General features: G+C 47.7%; 6 protein-coding genes across 6 annotated transcripts; 5 read left to right on the top strand and 1 right to left on the bottom strand.

Moving 5' to 3' along the window:
• Positions 1-1,004: 1,004 nt before the first annotated feature.
• BDV38DRAFT_288639 (cytochrome P450) lies at positions 1,005-2,968 on the top strand (the record flags this gene model as incomplete). The annotated part of the gene is made up of 5 exons (XM_032061073.1): positions 1,005-1,256; positions 1,327-1,461; positions 1,516-1,600; positions 1,668-1,742; positions 1,794-2,968. The coding sequence occupies 5 exons, from the start codon at positions 1,005-1,007 to the stop codon at positions 2,966-2,968; spliced, it is 1,722 nt and encodes a 573-aa protein (XP_031907550.1).
• A 606-nt stretch (positions 2,969-3,574) lies between these two features.
• tpcH (methyltransferase tpcH) lies at positions 3,575-4,656 on the top strand (the record flags this gene model as incomplete). Its single annotated transcript, XM_032058109.1, has 3 exons — positions 3,575-3,968; positions 4,141-4,197; positions 4,271-4,656. The coding sequence occupies 3 exons, from the start codon at positions 3,575-3,577 to the stop codon at positions 4,654-4,656; spliced, it is 837 nt and encodes a 278-aa protein (XP_031907549.1).
• A 578-nt stretch (positions 4,657-5,234) lies between these two features.
• On the bottom strand, positions 5,235-6,744 carry BDV38DRAFT_290086 (S-adenosyl-L-methionine-dependent methyltransferase; the record flags this gene model as incomplete). The annotated part of the gene is made up of 5 exons (XM_032061401.1): positions 6,473-6,744; positions 6,287-6,413; positions 6,117-6,231; positions 5,610-6,058; positions 5,235-5,545 (listed from the first exon to the last, which is right to left on the bottom strand). Exons 1-5 carry the CDS (start codon positions 6,683-6,685, stop codon positions 5,235-5,237), a joined length of 1,215 nt encoding a protein of 404 aa, XP_031907548.1. The 5' UTR covers positions 6,686-6,744.
• Positions 6,745-8,209: 1,465 nt separating this feature from the next.
• Positions 8,210-14,129, top strand: encA (non-reducing polyketide synthase encA; the record flags this gene model as incomplete). The annotated part of the gene is made up of 4 exons (XM_032061400.1): positions 8,210-8,505; positions 8,573-8,873; positions 8,922-12,347; positions 12,411-14,129. The coding sequence occupies 4 exons, from the start codon at positions 8,210-8,212 to the stop codon at positions 13,653-13,655; spliced, it is 5,268 nt and encodes a 1,755-aa protein (XP_031907547.1). The 3' UTR covers positions 13,656-14,129.
• A 293-nt stretch (positions 14,130-14,422) lies between these two features.
• On the top strand, positions 14,423-15,798 carry BDV38DRAFT_264224 (NADH:flavin oxidoreductase/NADH oxidase). Its single transcript, XM_032056264.1, has one exon. It carries the CDS (start codon positions 14,471-14,473, stop codon positions 15,710-15,712), a length of 1,242 nt encoding a protein of 413 aa, XP_031907546.1. The 5' UTR covers positions 14,423-14,470; the 3' UTR covers positions 15,713-15,798.
• A 558-nt stretch (positions 15,799-16,356) lies between these two features.
• On the top strand, positions 16,357-17,209 carry BDV38DRAFT_264222 (uncharacterized protein). The gene has a single exon (XM_032056263.1). It carries the CDS (start codon positions 16,486-16,488, stop codon positions 16,696-16,698), a length of 213 nt encoding a protein of 70 aa, XP_031907545.1. The 5' UTR covers positions 16,357-16,485; the 3' UTR covers positions 16,699-17,209.
• The last annotated feature ends 202 nt before the right edge of the window (positions 17,210-17,411 follow it).

The raw sequence follows: 17,411 nt of genomic DNA, 5'->3' as shown, positions 1-17,411 counted from the left end.
CATCTGACGGTCTGCAGTCAGACACAAGTTGCTACAGAATGACACCCATCCCCACCCATGGTCTTTCTCTGGATGATTCAATGATGCGCGGGATCATGAATTGGATAAATAAAAAAATTTGATCCTAGCAGAGATCTGGATGGGCCTTCCGTATTGCAGGGTAGGGATTTTCACGTTATGCAGTGGGCATTTCTAGCCGTTGTTTGTTTTCTGATGGTTGGAGGTCATATTCGGATAACATGAATCCCTACACGGGTTGCATAGTCTTGAAGTAGCGTACTTCGTTCAGTTATTATCCCAGGCGCACTGGCCCCTTGGGTCAGCTTGCTCATTGTCATTGAAACTAACGGTGCAACGCCAGTCATCCGGGAGCCCGATAAACATAAGATGGGCCCACAATCTCCAGACTGGAAACCTTAAGCCGGCTGCTGTGCAAATATTCATTCTTAGTATCATATACAAGGGTACCTGGCCGTTTGATCCGCATGTTCATGTGCCATCTAAGAGGCTGGGCTTGTCGTAATTCAAGCTGTCAACAGGAGTTACAGCGTTATTTTACCTCGATTCCAATTGTGACTAAATACGCAGGGATGTGCTCATTCATGCAGACACGAAGCAACAGCTCGTACAGCAGGAAGAGGACGTTAAGTTTCCGAGGCACGTATGCCGGTCAGTTGAAATGTAGCCTGCAACAGAACCTGGGTCGTCTACGTAATTCTCACTATCTTATTTCATACCATACATCGCAGAAGGAGCTTTCCCCGCTCTTTCAAGATAGCAGTTAGTAGCCTGTGCTGCTAACATCCCCGTGGATTGAAAAAAAAGGCAAACGAATATCGCATTTGGACATTACGGAAGCCAGTGACTCATTTGTGCAGCAAGAGAAACGATCATTTTCATATCGCTTTCCTTCCTACAAGTGCTGCCTACCTGTATGCACTACTGCGTGTATGCTTAAACGCAAACATTGAGTAGTTGGATTTTCATATAGCACTCCTATGATGATGGCAATTCTATCAACATTCAAGACGGGGAACCTGGTAGAGACTGGCGTCTATGCCGCTCTGGTTACCTTTGGAGTTGCTCTTCTGTTTGGGCTGGTTGCCTTCATGTCCGACTTCCTCGATGGCTGGCTCAGGAGAAGGGCTCTAGGTGACATTCCTTTTGTAGACGAGGGTAGCAATATGAGTGCATGTTTGAGATGGTGGAGCCGGAGGTTTGAAGCTGAAAAAGAGTATGCAAAAGCATATAAGCTGGTAGGTGAATGTCTCATCTTACCCTGACACTAGGTGCTGCCAAACCCACATCCATCTAACACATGTGCAGTACAGCAAGAGAGGTAAACCATATGCAACGAGAGTGAAGAACAATGACCATGGCATCGTGCTTCCTCTGAATTCAACGAAGGAATGGCGTTCCTTACCAAGCGATCAACTGAGCTTTCTGCATGCATTGTCAGAGGTGATCGCCTGATTTCATATAAATATGGGCATTGTATTCTAACCAAAGGTGTAGTTCGCCGATCTGTATATGCATATAAATGTAACGGATAGGACACCTTTGCATGCAGTGCATTACTGCAACAACGCTAATACGCTAAGTACGCATCAGTCCGTATAGGTAGCAAGGTGTATAATACCATTGTCAAACACTAAAACACTCTATAGGCCGGTTTAATCGTCATATCGTTGATGCCACCTATAAAACTCTGCCATTGATTGCTGGTAAACCTACAGATCATGGTAGGTGACGCATGCAAGTCCTATAACCTCTCATTAATTCTAATGGAGTAGATTGGAAGCAATTGAATGTATTCCATAGTATGCTCTCGTTGTGCTCAACGGTTGCAATGTCTGTGCTGCTCGGACCGGAGTTCTCCATGGACACATCTCTCATACAAACTATCATGAAATACAATACTGCGATAATGCCCAGCTGTGCCGAACGAACTAGCTACCCCCGTATCCTCCGTCCATTTGTATGGCGCCTCTCACCCCTCTGTCGTGCAATGCAGTCGAATCTCTCCAAGGCAAAGATGAAGCTGATCCCAGAGATAAAGCATCGCATCGGTATTGCACGTTCGAAGAAAGGATGGATAGAGAATGGTGGTCCAATGTCTCTCTTGGATGGCCTCATTGAGATGGCATTCGAAAAAGGCAGTTTGAGTCGCAGTAGCGATCGCGGCGATGATGCTCAGCAGGTACATTTATTGGCCGAGGAGATCATGTTTTATCATTTTGAGCTGTCTTCGCCCATTGCATTCTTTATAACCTTCAATCTGTACGTGATTATGAACCACAAGGAATACTTGGCTCCTCTCCGAGAGGAGATTAGGGAGGCCTCAAAACTGACCGGTGGGAGCTTAACCCTCGATACCTTGAAGCACGCCCCAAAGTTGGAAAGCTTCGTCAAGGAGACATGTCGTTTGTACGATATTTCATGTTGTAAGCTCTTCCGTCCACATCAAACCTTTCACTTGATCAGTTTTCTCTTCTTCCCGTTTTACCAAATAGCAACTGACCAGCATCCAACCCGTTCTCTAGTAACCAGCTTCCGCCGCGTCATGAAACCAGTGCACCTGGAGTCTATAAATTTATCTCTAAGCCCAGGCACGATAATTATGTCACCTGGTAGAGATGTCCATTTTGACCCAGAGTATTATGAAAACCCAACCATGTTCGATGGTTACCGCTTCTACGATGCCAGTCGTGAAACCTGTACTCCGCATATATCTACCACTTCCCCGACATTCCTCACATTCTCTCACGGAATAAGTGCCTGTCCGGCACGGGTCCTTGCGACTCAAATCACTCGAACTATCTTTATATTGTTACTTCTCAAATATGATGTGGAACTCGCACATGAAGAGATGCCACCGTATGGCATCGCGGATGGGCCAGTGTATCTCCCTAACCCCTCGATCATGATGCGAGTAAGACCCCGCCAGAAAGGCGTCTTCGGACCTTGAAATTATGTCTCCACTATCGTATTAAATCGTATACCCGGTATGGCTCTTTGTTTGAAGTCTGGTATAAGATAGTAATACCGTGTCCTGGCTTACCTTGGCTATGGGTTTGGCAAAAGTGTGATCTGCTTTCTTCAATTGGCTCTTTTTCACAAATTACAATGCTACTCCCCCCAAATCGTATGCATTTATGTAGCCTACCGTTGATTTTTCTATTGGCAAGGAGATAAAATGAATAGGATGTGCATATTAATTTGATATATTAATTCGATACCGTAAGTCCAGTGTTCCGGGTATTTTCATGAGACGCGAGCGCTGGTGGAACTCTTGCCACCGAAAGGGCCATGTTGCGGTTAGGGTTCCGTATATGCAAAATGCACAAGGATTGTTCACTGTTAGGTGGCACAGCAGACCATGATGCGAATTGTAATACTGGCTTACCAAAGCTCGTACCATGAGCAATGATCTTCATGACTGGTAAAGACTGGCATATAAACTATTCCTCTCGGTGAAAGATGACATTCATCCCCCACCCAAAACACTGTTCCCTTGGGTCATCCTTTCTCCTTTGTCCTGTGACTCTTCGAGCCAGATATTAATGATTCGATCATGCAGGAAGCTCTGGCTAAAAGTCTGCCCGCCCCCCATAATATTCATGACAGGCGCTTTGCCGCCCTGTATGAATTGGGCGGCGAGATTACGGAGCTCTTTGCCAAAGAGGTAATCTCTCAGTCAGGCTTGCCTCTGTCAAGTCAGGATCCTTTGGTAATCCTTGACCTTGCCTGTGGAACGGGTGCCGTCTCAAGCGTCCTTCACCATACTATCGGTGACGACAAGAAAAGTAAGTGGCAGTTGACCTGTGGTGATATGTCAGACAATATGCTCCATTATACTAGACAGAAAATGGTGCAGGAAGAATGGCATAATGTCGAAGTGAAGATCGTGAATGCGCAAGACACTCGCCTGCCAAGTGCGCGGTATACCCATGTGTTCACTGCCTTTGGTGAGTAGATCTAGGAAACTTGTGCAAGTCAAAGGACATCCTGAGAGTATTGAATAACGGGATTTCTAGCTTTTAATCTCTTTCCTAATGATAGGTCTGCCATGAAAGGTAGGGTCGTTGGAGACGATCTCATGATTGCGACAGGTATAATTCCACTAATAACTTAGTTTAGAATGCTTCAGAATACTTCAGCCAGGTGGCATCTTAGCAGTCTCCACATGGAAGAGCAGTCAGTTGTTAAATTCATAGTTAACTCTATTTACTTACACATAGATGCTAAGATGTGATATGTACGCCCAAAGCGATCTGGGTGTGCACACTTAGTGCTGCCATTACCAGCTTGTCCGGTCATCTACCAGCTCCGTCAGAGAAAGAGCTTTACGGAGTATACAATGTCGGCTGGGACGAGGAGTCATCTGTGCGGACTAAGTTTGAGGAAGCCGGATTCATTGATATCGAAGTCCGAACGGTGAAAAAGGACTATTTAGTCCCCGTGGACCAGTTTGCCCAGAGCTGCACCATTCTCATTCCCACCATTGTGAGCATTTTCTGGACGCAGGATCAGCGAGACCTGTATGAGTCCGAGTTGCCAATGGCCATTCATCGCTATGTTGAGGGGATTTACGGGAGAGATGGGATGGCTGCCATGGAGGCTGAAGCGATCATTGCTACAGGCCGTAAGCCTTGACTTGCTTGTAAAGTTTAATAAGGAGTCCTAGGCATTGTGCGTATCCATGGCTTTGTATTTACGTCGTGATTTTCTGGTTGATGGCAGGTGTCCTAGTAGAGCGCGGTAGAATTCAGACCGTGTTTACTGCACTTATTCAATTCAGACTCTTATACGAATGTGAACATATTCAACAAACCAAATATATCTAGTAACGCCAACAGTAGACCCTACATTCCTACCATGATCCGTAAATGTCCCATATCATCCTTCCTTAGCAGATAATCTTTATGACTTCATGTCGCTATGTACACCGTTTTCTGGCGTGATCACGGTGAACCATCCTTCTAAAGACCGATTCAATATTGTCATACTATACCCATCCTACACCACGTCGTCAACTTTGTCGAGTGGAGTTCGAAAAAGCCCCTCGATCTTCCGTTCTTTCAAAAAAGGTCCATCTTCATTATACGTAAATACTAGTCAATCAGCGTTCAAATATTGTATTAATCAAGCTATAGAATAAGGAACTAGCGGAACCAAAAGTCACTTAGAAAGGAAACGCCATCAACCATTAAGGAATTTGATAAGCAATATGATCACTTGAGCCGCGCCTCAAGGAGACCGTGGCAGTTTCCAGCAATTTGATAAACTTCTCTGACTTCAAGCCCAGCTAAATCAAGAACCTTTCCCCACTCCATTAATGTTCTCTGTTTAGCACCAAGGTTCATCATAACCATATCCATCCATCCTTCCTCGATTCCGGCGTTTACATGGGGAACAATGATTTCCTCAATAAGAAGCCGGGACTTCTCTGGCTGCATTGCCGCTGCGACGTTCTTCAGGATCTGGACAATACTGTCCTGGGGCCAGTTGTGGAGACAGCGGCGGATAAGATAAGTAAGAGCTCCTAATCGGAGAGGTTTGTTATGGATGAATCACTACATATCCGGACTTCTAAGCGAGTATCTTACCTTGAACAGGTTGCTCCTCAAAGAAGTCATATGCCATCTTCTCAATCCCATCGCCAAGGGGATCCGCATTTTGGATCACATGTTCCTGATCCTGCAGGATGAACCTGCCAGCAAGATTACCACAGTGAGACCGAATGCGAGAGATTCCCTTCCCCGTACTACCGCCGATATCCACCGCAACCACTGTCGTGGGAGTGGGATGCAAGCCTGACAGACTTTCCCAGGGAAAGAGGTCAATCATCCACAACTCAGTCATTGCCTGCAATGTCATACCATCATTGAAAGATGCCATTCTTCCAGGCCTCTCAGAGAGGTATGCCCACATGCTCTTTCCATTGGTATCATGAGCATACGTGTATGGGTTATTACAAGTAGATGTTGGTTCCCTCCATGAATTGCGCTTCAGGAATTCATGCATCTTAAGATGCGCTAGCATATGCTCATCCATTCTAAAGTAGTGCTATGTCAGCCTACTATGAGCGTCTGTAGTAATGCATGAGCACTTACGCAAAGCGAAACATACCCCGAATTGCAGGGTTGAGGTAGGCTTCTGAAAACGGAGTGTGTCGGTATTGACACGGTCCAGTCTCTTCAAAAAGAGCGGAGTTCCTCATTAATCGGGCTAATTTCCAATTAGCTAATTGACAAATATTGTGTAATATGGGTGCATCGTGCACCTAGCAGAGCTTCGTCCACGTTTAGCTCTTCCGCAAGCTCCTTCGTACTCCGGGCCTCATCACCGGTGGGCAGCACATCAAATGCCCCCATTTCCAACAACGACCGGGTACATGCTAGATGGGCCGTCTAACAGTAAGCGTTAGTTATCACGACGATGTGGGGGGGTACAAAGAGTGTAGTCTTACCCTCTCAAAGCAAGTGGCAACAGTATCTATTGGGCCCTGTGCTATATGGAGGAACTTGTAGGCCTCCAGTACGAGATTGTCGTGCACAGTCTGATTGGCACTATGGTCTTTTATACTTCCGCCATGCTCAATAAGAAGTCTGGACTGACATTCACTCGCGGCAGCATTAAGTCTCTCCAGCGCCGCTGTGATCGATTGGAGATACTGGTCCATCTCTTCAGGAACTTCCAGGATTGCGGCAATTATTTTCAATTCGAATAGACCAAGTCGTCAGAGAAAAGTAGTTTATGTTTGGGGTATTAGTAGGCAGTATGAAAGAGAATAAAATACGTAGATATGCTTGGACCTCTAGGAACTACTACTTCACGACACTAGTATACTTATCATACAATTGCTTGGACCATTGTAAAAATCAGCCAACAACATATAATGCTTCACATGTGAAACTACTGAGCTGCATATATGTCGTAGTATGTTGGGCCGTATCTAAATTTAGACTATCCTTACAGACCTACGAAGGCAACATTCGTCATCACTCATTGACACTCGGCGATTGTTTTACGTATCTACTTCCTTCCATAGTCCATAGCTGGGCCAGGTTACATGACCATTAGTGTATAAACTGACCAGCCTATCAGGGAGGAGGTCTTCTGCAACCATATCCAGGATCCCCTGCCTACCCCCTTAAGGGTCTTCTGGAGTGGCAAGAACCTACATCATCCAATAAGTACAAGATATAAAGAAAACATACCTCTAATTATCGGTTGCCTTTTTGATGTCATAGGCCGTTTTACAATTCAAACTCAATAATTACACGAGGCCCGGCCACCGGGACTCGACTTTCAAGGGCCACTGCATCAGCGCCTTGGCTTGTCGGACATGCAATGGAGATACCGAGTCATGCAGCACACACGCACCGCTTTGATCACTTTTTCCGTAAGACCCTTATGCTGTTGCGAATCTGGCCAAAAGTGAGTCTGAGAATTTCTCTTGCGACAAATGATGCGTCATATAGTGCTGCTTCCTGGGTTTCCGTCAAAGAATAACTCTAAACTTGCGGATAGGCCCCAGCCCATCTGCCGCTATGATGGTACGTCTCCAAGCTTCTAAACGCCTGGCTTAATTTGCAACTGTTTTGTACTTTCTCAGAGTATGACTTGAAGCATACCTGGATAGTACTCCACTGGCATCGTTTGCTTGTGATATGCGCCACTTCAATTGTATTCAGCATAGGACGGGCAACATCTCGATGAGCACAGTATCTGGAATAAAGCTTACGCGGCCTGGTGCCGATTGTGCCTTCATTGATCACCTGTCGGGTAGAGCCTCCTCTGGTGCTTGATTTACTCGAATAGGAAAATGATGGATGGTTCCATAGTGGAACATAGATATGAGAATACCAACTCTGGAGCGCTGAACAACGTCCCGGTATTCTGTCTTTTTGATCGGTTGTTGAACACACACAGGTCTAGCTCTCATGATAAGGACATGACCGGGAAGGTGGCCAGATGTAGCCCAGGAGCTTTACGTATGTAAAATATCAAAGATATTGTAGCGGATGGCGCGCAATGACCTTTAATTCGTGGTACTCTGAGTTCACAGCCTGTATAGACACATCTCGTGACATAGTATATTACGAGGTAGAGTCATAAGGAGACCTACGCTTGATCAATCGCAGCACCATGTGCTATACATGTTTGGCTGTCACTCCATCCTGAAGTCCTTATTCCAAACAATATGCGAATCTTCCATTTCAGCAACAAGTTTCCTCCAGATGATCTCTCGGACCTGTTCCGACGACTACGTTTGCATTCAAAGTGCCCAAAACATGTGATCTTGGCCAGAGTGCTAGAGGAGGTAACAGATGTCGTGCGGGAGGAAGTCACTCGGCTTCCGGCCGAATTGCGAAGTCTCTTGCCCCCTTTCCAATCTATCCTCGATCTTGCAGAGAGCTTCAATTGGCATCAAGGGCCATTGTCAGGAACATTCGAGTGTGTCTTTTTGGTTCTTGTACCGGTATGCCTGTTTGTTGGGTGAGTCGACTTCCTAATGCAGAACTCCTGCGATGAAGTAACATGAAATGGTACTAATTTTGATTAGAAATTATGAGAGTCGGCCAGATGAATTCATCTTCCGCCGACATACATCACTGTTTACTGGGCTCGGCCTGGGCTTCTTAGCTGCCACGGCAATCGTAGCATCTCCCTCTTTATGCAACGTGCCAGCCACCGTGGCGGAGGTTGTGCGCATTGCAATGAGAACTGGTCTTCTGATATATCAGAGATCTCAAGACCTCGAACCGCAAGGCCTTAATGGAGCACTTGAGAGTTGGACAAGCATTGTGAAAGGTATGGGCGAGGTAGCTGTACGAGAAGGAATCGACGAATACAATTCATCCACAGTAAGCAAAAACGGGTTATACGTAGGAATAGAGCTAACTATCACACAGGACACTCCACAACCGAGTTCAATCTACATCAGTGTAGTTGAGCCTGACGGCAGTATCTTCATAAACGGTCCACCGTCTAGGCTGCGCAAATTCTTTAACGCGTCAGGAAAAGTGCAATCAGCAGCTCATGCTCCGTTAGCTGTATATGGGGGGCCCTGTCATGCACCACACCTATACAACCACAGCAACAGTTCGTGGGTTGTGAAGCAATGCCGTGCGGAGGTTTCATCTCGTGATATCTCCCATACGGCCCACCTTCTTTCCATGGCAGATGGTAGCCCCTTGGAAGCAGATACGGCAATAGAGCTATTTGAATCCGCCACGTATATTCTATTAACGAGCATCATTCGCTGGGGTGTTGTGGTGGAATCCATCACAACCTCATCGTCACTATGGGAGAATGACATCAAGCTGCAAGTTGACATGCTCAGACCTTCTCCTGCCGTGGATGGCTTAGTGTCTGCAATTCAGAAGAGTCGCCCTGGTTGCACGGCCTGCGTAGTGGACTTTGGGGAGTGGATATTTGATGATGCTCAGATTGATTCACATGTTGCCCACGAAAGGATCGCAGTGGTTGGCATGTCTTGCAGGCTACCTGGAGGGGCGGACGATTTAGAGTTGTTTTGGGAGCTTCTTACGGAAGGGTGCGATGTTCACCAGAAAGTCCCAGCAGACCGATACGATGTTGATAGCCATACAGACGTTACAGGCAAGCGGCCCAATACCAGTCATACTCCGTTCGGTTGCTTTGTAGATCAACCAGGGCTCTTCGACGCCGGTTTCTTCGACATGTCTCCTCGTGAAGCAGGACAAACCGATCCCACCCATCGCCTTGCACTCCTTACGGCCTATGAAGCCCTTGAACAGTCAGGTTATGTTCCTGACCGTACTCGATCTACCAGACGAGAAAGAGTGAGTACGATTTATGGTCAGTGCTCTGATGACTATCGTGAATGCAACGCCGGGCAGGATATCGATATGTATTTCATTCCTGGGAACTACCGTGCCTTTGCACCAGGGAGAATCAGTTACTTTTTTAAATTTTCAGGACCCAGCTTCAATGTTGACACTGCATGCTCGGCGAGTTTAGCTGCTGTTCAAATTGCTTGCTCGGTACTCTCGCGCCACGAGGCAGATATGGTAGTCGCCGGAGGATTGAATATCCTCACAGGGTCCGATAGTTTTGCGGGTCTTAGCAAAGGCTTCTTTTTGTCTAAAACCGGAAATTGCCAGGTCTTTGATGACGCTGCAGATGGCTATTGTCGTGCCGATGGGATCGGATCTATTATACTCAAGCGGCTGTCCGATGCCCAGCAAGATAACGATAATATTCTGGGACTCATCGCAGGCAGCGCCACTAACCATTCCTCCAATGCAATTTCAATAACCCATCCACATGCTCCTACGCAAGCCAATCTTTACCGCTCGATCTTGATGCAGGCTGGCGTCCGTCCACAAGACGTAGACCTGGTAGAGATGCATGGCACCGGCACCCAGGCGGGCGACGCCGCCGAAATCGAGTCAGTTACAAAGGTGTTCAGTCCAGCTGTGCCTCGACGATCACAGCCATTGCGCATTTCATCCGTCAAGGCTAATGTGGGTCACGGAGAGGCGGCAGCCGGCATTACTGCGCTGATCAAAGCACTCTTGATTTTCAAACACAATGAGATTCCACCGCAAGTGTGCCACAGAACGACCTTGAATTCTAGGTTTCCCGACCTTCGACAACTCAATGTGCATATTCCCAGGGAGACCATTCCCTGGCCACGTTTACCCAGTCGCAAAAGGTATATTATGGTCAACAATTTCAGCGCGGCTGGGGGAAATACCAGTCTTCTCTTGGAAGAGCCCCCGGTTAGGCCAAACCCGAAGGAGTGTCCCCAAACGAGATTCGTTGTTACTGTGTCAGCCAAGAGCACAGTGTCTCTAATACGAAATCTGGAAAGACTGCTGGCCTTTCTTGAAATGCATACATTAGTGGATCTTGCAAGCCTTGCGTACACCACCACTGCGCGTCGTGTGCATCACAAGTATCGCATAGTGGTGCATGGGAACTCGATCCAGGAGATAGTTACATCCTTTGAACGCCATTTGACCATCGCAGAGGCTCAGTGTGCGATCCAGAAAGCTCCAACCGTCGCCTTTGTCTTCTCGGGCCAAGGTAGCTTTTACCAAGGTGTTGGGCGCCAACTCTTCCAGGAATACCCACCCTACCGGAAGGAAATCCAACGGTTAAACGAAATATGCACATTCCACGGCTTTGACTCCATCCTCCCAGCAATCACGGGTAAAAGCTCAGATGTACTTGAGATTAGTCCATTCATGGCACAACTGGTGACAGTATGTGTGCAGATCGCCCTATGCCGCTTATGGAGAAGCCTTGGAGTGATGCCGAATGTTGTTATAGGCGCGAGCCTCGGCGAATATGCTGCACTCTACGCTGTCGGGACCCTATCAGCCAGTGATGCTATCTATCTCGTCGGGCAGCGGGCCTGGCTGATGCAGGAATTGTGTACCATCAACAGTCACTCGATGCTGGCCGTCAAGGCGACCGTTGGTGAAATTCGTCACACTGTGCGGGACAACGCATATGAAATTGCATGTATCAATGGGCCTAGAGATGTGACCCTCGCCGCTTCTGTCGAAAATATTAGTGACATCCAACAGACTTTGGTATCGCAAGGATACCGAGTCGCCAAGTTGAATGTGCCCTTTGCGTTCCACTCTTCACAGATCGAGCCCATCCTGGAACCATATAGTAAGATTGCCCAGTCGGTCATCTTCCGAAATCTAAAAACAGCACTCATATCTCCTCTATTGGGTGACGTTGTATATGACAGCAAAGCATTTCCACCATCATATCTGCGTGATAGCACGAGGGGCACTGTGCGGTTCGCTGATGCAATTGCAAAAGCTCAGGAGATGGGGCTAGTGGACTCCAAGACTGTCTGGGTCGAGATTGGTGTGCATCCAAGTTACACCGGTGCTATGCACGCAAACATTCCGAACCTTGAGGTGATGGTACCCAGCTTGAGATCTGACGAAAGCAATTGGCATACATTGGCTGTCAGTATGTCAGCCTTGCATGGGGCAGGCGTTCATCTTGACTGGAACACCTGGTATCAGCCCTTTGAGTCAGAACTACGCCTGCTGAATCTACCTCCGTACCAATGGAATCTAAAGAACCATTGGATTCAACATAACGGGGATTGGCTATTGCTGAAAGATAAACGTTCTAAAACAGGACATAAGAGCTTTCCAGCTCCCGCTCCCCCATCCTTGCGCACCGCCCTCGTGCAACAGATCATGGAGGAATCAATGGGGAAAGATGGTGGAACCATCGTCATCCAGTCAGATGTGACTGACGCTGATTTCTTCGCCGTTGCTTCGGGACACAAAATGAGTGGTCGACCACTCGTCTCGGTGGTAAGTAGTACACTTGGTCCCGACTAATTACCAGACGACTCTTTGACTGACACATATTTTCAGTTCGCTTACACCGATATCGCTCTGACCATGGCGAGGTATATGTGCTCCAGGCTAAAGCCAGGAATCCAGCTCTCGGCCATGGACTTCGGTAAAGTCCGGGTCTTCCAGGGCCTAATTCCCCGGAAGGATAGGTCTAAGTCCCAGTACGTGCGAATGCGCATGCAAGCAGATCCCATGTGCTCTTCCATGCCGCTGTCATTGCATCGAGTCCTCGACGATGAATCAAGTGAGGATGAGCTAGCCACTGGTGTCGTGACGTGCGGAGATCCACGATCATGGCGAGACGAATGGGCCGCTTACTCTCACCTACTGACAAGCCGTATTGAAGCGCTGCATCAGCTAGCAGACCAAGGGCTAGCAAGCCGCGTGTCAAAGGATTTGGTGTACACACTCTTTAAGAACGTTGTTGACTACGCCGAGCATTACCGTGGTATCCAATCGGTTGTCATGTACGGCCTAGAAGCAGTTGCGGATGTCATTCTGTCACCCAGTCAAGATAGCCGGTGGACAGCACCTCCTCATCACATCGACCCCATTACACATGTCGGGGGTCTCATTCTGAACGCTGGACCAGCCATGGACCACACCAACACAATTTATGTCATGGAAGGTTGGGAATCCATGCGGTTCTCTGACCCTCCGGTGGCCGGAGAGCTGTATCGATCTTACGTTAAGATGAATCCTACCAGCGATGATTCCGGGTGTTTTTCCGGTGACGTATATATCTTGTATGGGGACCGTGTGATTGGAAAGGTGCACGAGATGATGCTTCGTCCATTACCTCGCATTCTCATGAGTCGTTTTTTTGACCCCCCAGACGGCCAGTATGGGCAAACGGCTCTGCAAGGACCCTCCTCTTCAGTATCTTCAATATCGCAACAAACAAGTTCAGCCACGACTACAGAGTCCACTCAGTCACAGCAAGATGATTCAGAAAAGACGTCGCTCGTTACGCCTGAGAACGAAACCAAGCCTCCAATCTCGGCATCCTGGCCTAACACCAGCGGCCAGCTTGTCCGTGACGCTATAGCTCTAATCGCGTCCGAAACTGGGGTAGGGTCGGACGCCCTGACGGATGAAACTGAATTTTCTGCGGTTGGGGTCGATTCTCTTCTTTCGCTAGTGTTGGTGGAGAAGTTTTCTCTTGAGCTAAACGTTGATTTGCAAGGTTCTTTTTTCCTGGAAACTCCAACCGTTGGTGATCTGAAAGCCTATCTCGAGGCTAACCAGATGACTATGCGCTGAGATGCGTTTTCAGTGAAGCTTGGTTTATGTAAGGTAACTCTGATATGGTTAAGTTGTAGTTAGTTTACATATGCTTACAAGGCAGATCACTAACAATTATTATGTTGACGAAAAATTAAGGCATGAGCCCGATCGTCGTCTTGAAAATTCTCCTTTCTCTCAGTAAATAAATCTCACCCCTGGTATCCTACTGATCAGTTTGCCTAGTCCTCTTGTAAAAGAGCTCCAAACGCTATGAACATTATCCAGATAGCAATCAGCTGTTGGGACGATGTTGAAGAGCTTGGCCTTATAACGTATGAAGAACTAAGTACCAGGCCACTTTGGACCTTAAAACCAAAATATATATTCAGGCAGCAGAACATGTCACATTTGTGGTAAACTGGTGGGAGTTGGAAAACTCTCGGCAGGTATGATGGTTATTTTCTTTCTCAAGGCGTTCAGGGCGAGAGCAATACAGATCCTACTCGCAAGCAGAATCAGTTACATCCGACAAATAGCACGCAATAAGAGGCCAGCAGGGAAAGATAATAAGCAGCATGGATTCTAATGTTTTTCGTTACCCTGATTGGTGCATAGGCTCCAGCTAGTGATGCGATCAACCTGAATCGGACTTGAACTAGGGCTGAGCCAATCATGTGTTCCATGCCCCGGTGATGAGTTGCTTCACATTATTAATTCTCAATTTGTCAGCATTGGTTCTATATTTATATCAACTCTTAAGTTTAATGATGACTTAAGCTTCTTGTCCACAGGTTCAGCTGTAAAACTCTTATCAGTCTCCTTCCAAATCCCGCCTTGCGTTAGATCCAACCATGGCGCAGGACATCATCGATAACATCGCCGCCGAGGGCATCTCCTACTACACTCCAGCGCAGGTTCCCCCGGCAGGCACGCAAGTCGAGGGGTCAACCAAGCTCTTCAGCCCCCTCACCATCCGTGGGGTGACATTCCCCAACCGTCTATTCCTCGCGCCGCTTTGCCAGTACTCCGCCAAAAATGGCTACGCTAATGATTGGCACTTGACCCACATTGGCGGTATCATCCAGCGCGGCCCAGGGCTTGCCATCATGGAAGCCACGGCTGTGCAGAAAGTGGGCCGCATCACACCACAAGACCTTGGTCTCTACGACGATGGCCATATCGAGCCACTAAAGCGCATTACTGAGTTTGCCCACAGTCAAAGTCAGAAGATTGCTATCCAATTGGCTCACGCAGGTCGCAAGGGCAGTGCTGTTGCACCCTGGTTGAGCGGCAATGCGATGGCTGTCAAGGAGGTCGGGGGTTGGCCGGATGATATCGTTGCCCCGTCGGCAATTCCCCAGGAGGAGGGTATCAATGCCGTTCCCAGGGCCCTGACCGGAGAGGATATCCAGGTGTTGAAGCAAGACTGGGCAGAGGCTGCGAAAAGGGCCGTTTTGGCGAATTTTGATGCTATTGAAATTCACGCCGCACATGGCTATCTTCTGCATCAGTTTTTGAGTCCTGTTAGTAATCGGCGAACGGATGAGTATGGGGGTAGCTTTGAAAACAGGGTCAGATTACTTCTGGAAATTTGTGAGGGAGTTCGTGCGGTTATCCCGACCACCATGCCTCTCTTGGTCAGAATTAGTGCCACTGATTGGTTCGAGTTTGACGTTAACTTGAAGAAAGAGTTTCCTGAGAGCTGGACGGTTGCTCAGTCGATTCGGCTCGCTCTGCTCTTGGCCAACCACGGCGTGGACCTAGTTGATGTTAGCTCAGGTGGTGTCCATGCGAAATCCGCAATCGCCATTCGGTCCAGCCCTGGCTATCAGGTTCATTTCGCTCAAGAAATCAAGAAGGCTGTGGGCGACAAGCTACTAATATCGGCTGTTGGTGGAATTAAGACGGGGATTCTGGCCGAGGATGTGGTGCAGTCTGGTATTGATGCAGTACAGGCTGGGCGTTGGTTCCAGCAAAATCCCGGCCTGGTTCGCGCGTTCGCTAATGAGCTAGGTGTGAAGGTGAGGATGGCTACCCAGATTGATTGGAGTTTTGAGGGTCGTGGAAAGAAGGCAAAGAAAAGCTCGTTATAAGTCTGTCAGCGATTACTAGAGGATAGATTCTTCATACTAGGTCATTCCGACTATTCTTCATTTGTCTAAACCAACAAGCACGTACAGTAGAGCAAATAATTAAAGGCAAATACAGTTCTATCGCTCGACCAAAGACTGAAATCAATGTATACAAAATAGCGAACCCTAAGGACATCGTACGCAAGATTAACCAGGGTAATATGGAACCCGTGGATTATCTACTACAGCATCTTCAGATGTTAATCTCATGAAGTTAATTCATTGGACTTTCCAATAAAGCTCTATGAAATTCGTACACAACTCCGAAGGCGGTCTTTCCTTAGTACATCACTAGTACCATCTGATAGTCTATGAGAGGATTTGGGTAGCTGATCTCACTTTGAGGTAGGTTTATTACATTGTCTCTACCTTTTGGGTGATGCCTTTAGTTCCACAGTAAATCCAGTGCAGGCATAGCTTAGTTGTATCACGCCGCGGAGAACATCGTACCGTCAGCGAGACCAGGTCTCACATATCAGTCACCGCAGGGGCCTCATCCAAGGGCCTGGAGGTCTTCGGCGAATTCACTGGCCAGCCAGAAGATTCACAGTTTATTAGTAGCAGGAAGGCATAAACGAGTGGCACACTCAACATTTTTGGAAGGATCGAAGGCGATACTGTCAGCAGGCCCACGTCCTTTGTTCGGATATCTCGGATTGTCAGAAATTGCATCTGCTCCTCCCCAACAGGCACGCACATGAAACCAGACGTTTGCCGTCCTATCAATTGCCCCTATGTGTTCGATTGGGTCAAAGACGCCGTTCATGGTATTCCCAGCCGTGGCGTTGAGAAACAGCGTCCTTTTGCCAGTTTCAATTGTGACATCAACCGCAGCTTCAAGAGCGTCTACCACCGTCATCCATGCTTCCAATGAAGGCACACTAATACCAGGGTCATTCCTTGTAGTTCGGGGAATACTTAGGGTCTGTGTAGCGAATCAGCCCTAGTCGTGAATAGAATCAATGATCATCCCCCAGGAGGTTCTGGATCACAACTCATGCTGCGAATTCTCGGTTAGCTGCATAAATGTTCCATGAATTCTGTCGGTATTGGTGAACTACTTCCCATCGGGCCTCTTCCACCAAACATTACACCGAACAGACCGTACGCAGTTCGTCATTCACAACCCCGGGGACGAAAAGAGGCAACGGGGACATTCGACCAGAAGACTTCCTTTCGCTTCCAGAAGCTGGCATAGTCGCCCGAGGAGAACTGAACCTTAATGACAAAGAAAGTGAAAGTTTCATGGAGATTAATCATTCCACCAGCTGCTTAACGAAGGTCAAGAGAGAACTCACTCTAAAACTTGTGGGTACCGAAGGCGGCAGACAGGTGTGCGAATAGACCTGACAAAAGCCCCCAACTGGCAAGGTAAAAAACGTAGTGGTGTCCACATCAGCACAGAAAAGGGCCAAGAGAGCCGAGGCAGTCATCACACAAGTTACACAAGGTAGTGAGGTACCTATACGGAGTAGATAGAAAATAGTAGGGATCTACAATAGGGATGGCTGAGCGTCAGGCCAGCAACAGGCGGGGGATAGGCGCCACCCAAACAAAGAAATACGTGCCAAGGCGGAAAGATGCAGAATTACTTCAAAAGGCCAAGAAAACGCTGGGTAGTACGTACTAGTAAAGGGGGCTGGGCAACGAATCCACAACG

The sequence above is a fragment of the Aspergillus pseudotamarii genome (assembly GCF_009193445.1).
Source record: "Aspergillus pseudotamarii strain CBS 117625 unplaced genomic scaffold BDV38scaffold_108, whole genome shotgun sequence".
Lineage (NCBI taxonomy): Eukaryota > Fungi > Ascomycota > Eurotiomycetes > Eurotiales > Aspergillaceae > Aspergillus > Aspergillus pseudotamarii.
Note: the sequence above shows the minus strand (reverse complement) of the source record. Positions and strands in the feature narration are given on the sequence as shown.

Coding starts and splice junctions, on each gene's coding strand:
- BDV38DRAFT_264224 (XM_032056264.1), top strand. CDS start 14,471: ATGGCGCAGGACATCATCGATAACATCGCCGCCGAGGGCATCTCCTAC.
- BDV38DRAFT_264222 (XM_032056263.1), top strand. CDS start 16,486: ATGTGTTCGATTGGGTCAAAGACGCCGTTCATGGTATTCCCAGCCGTG.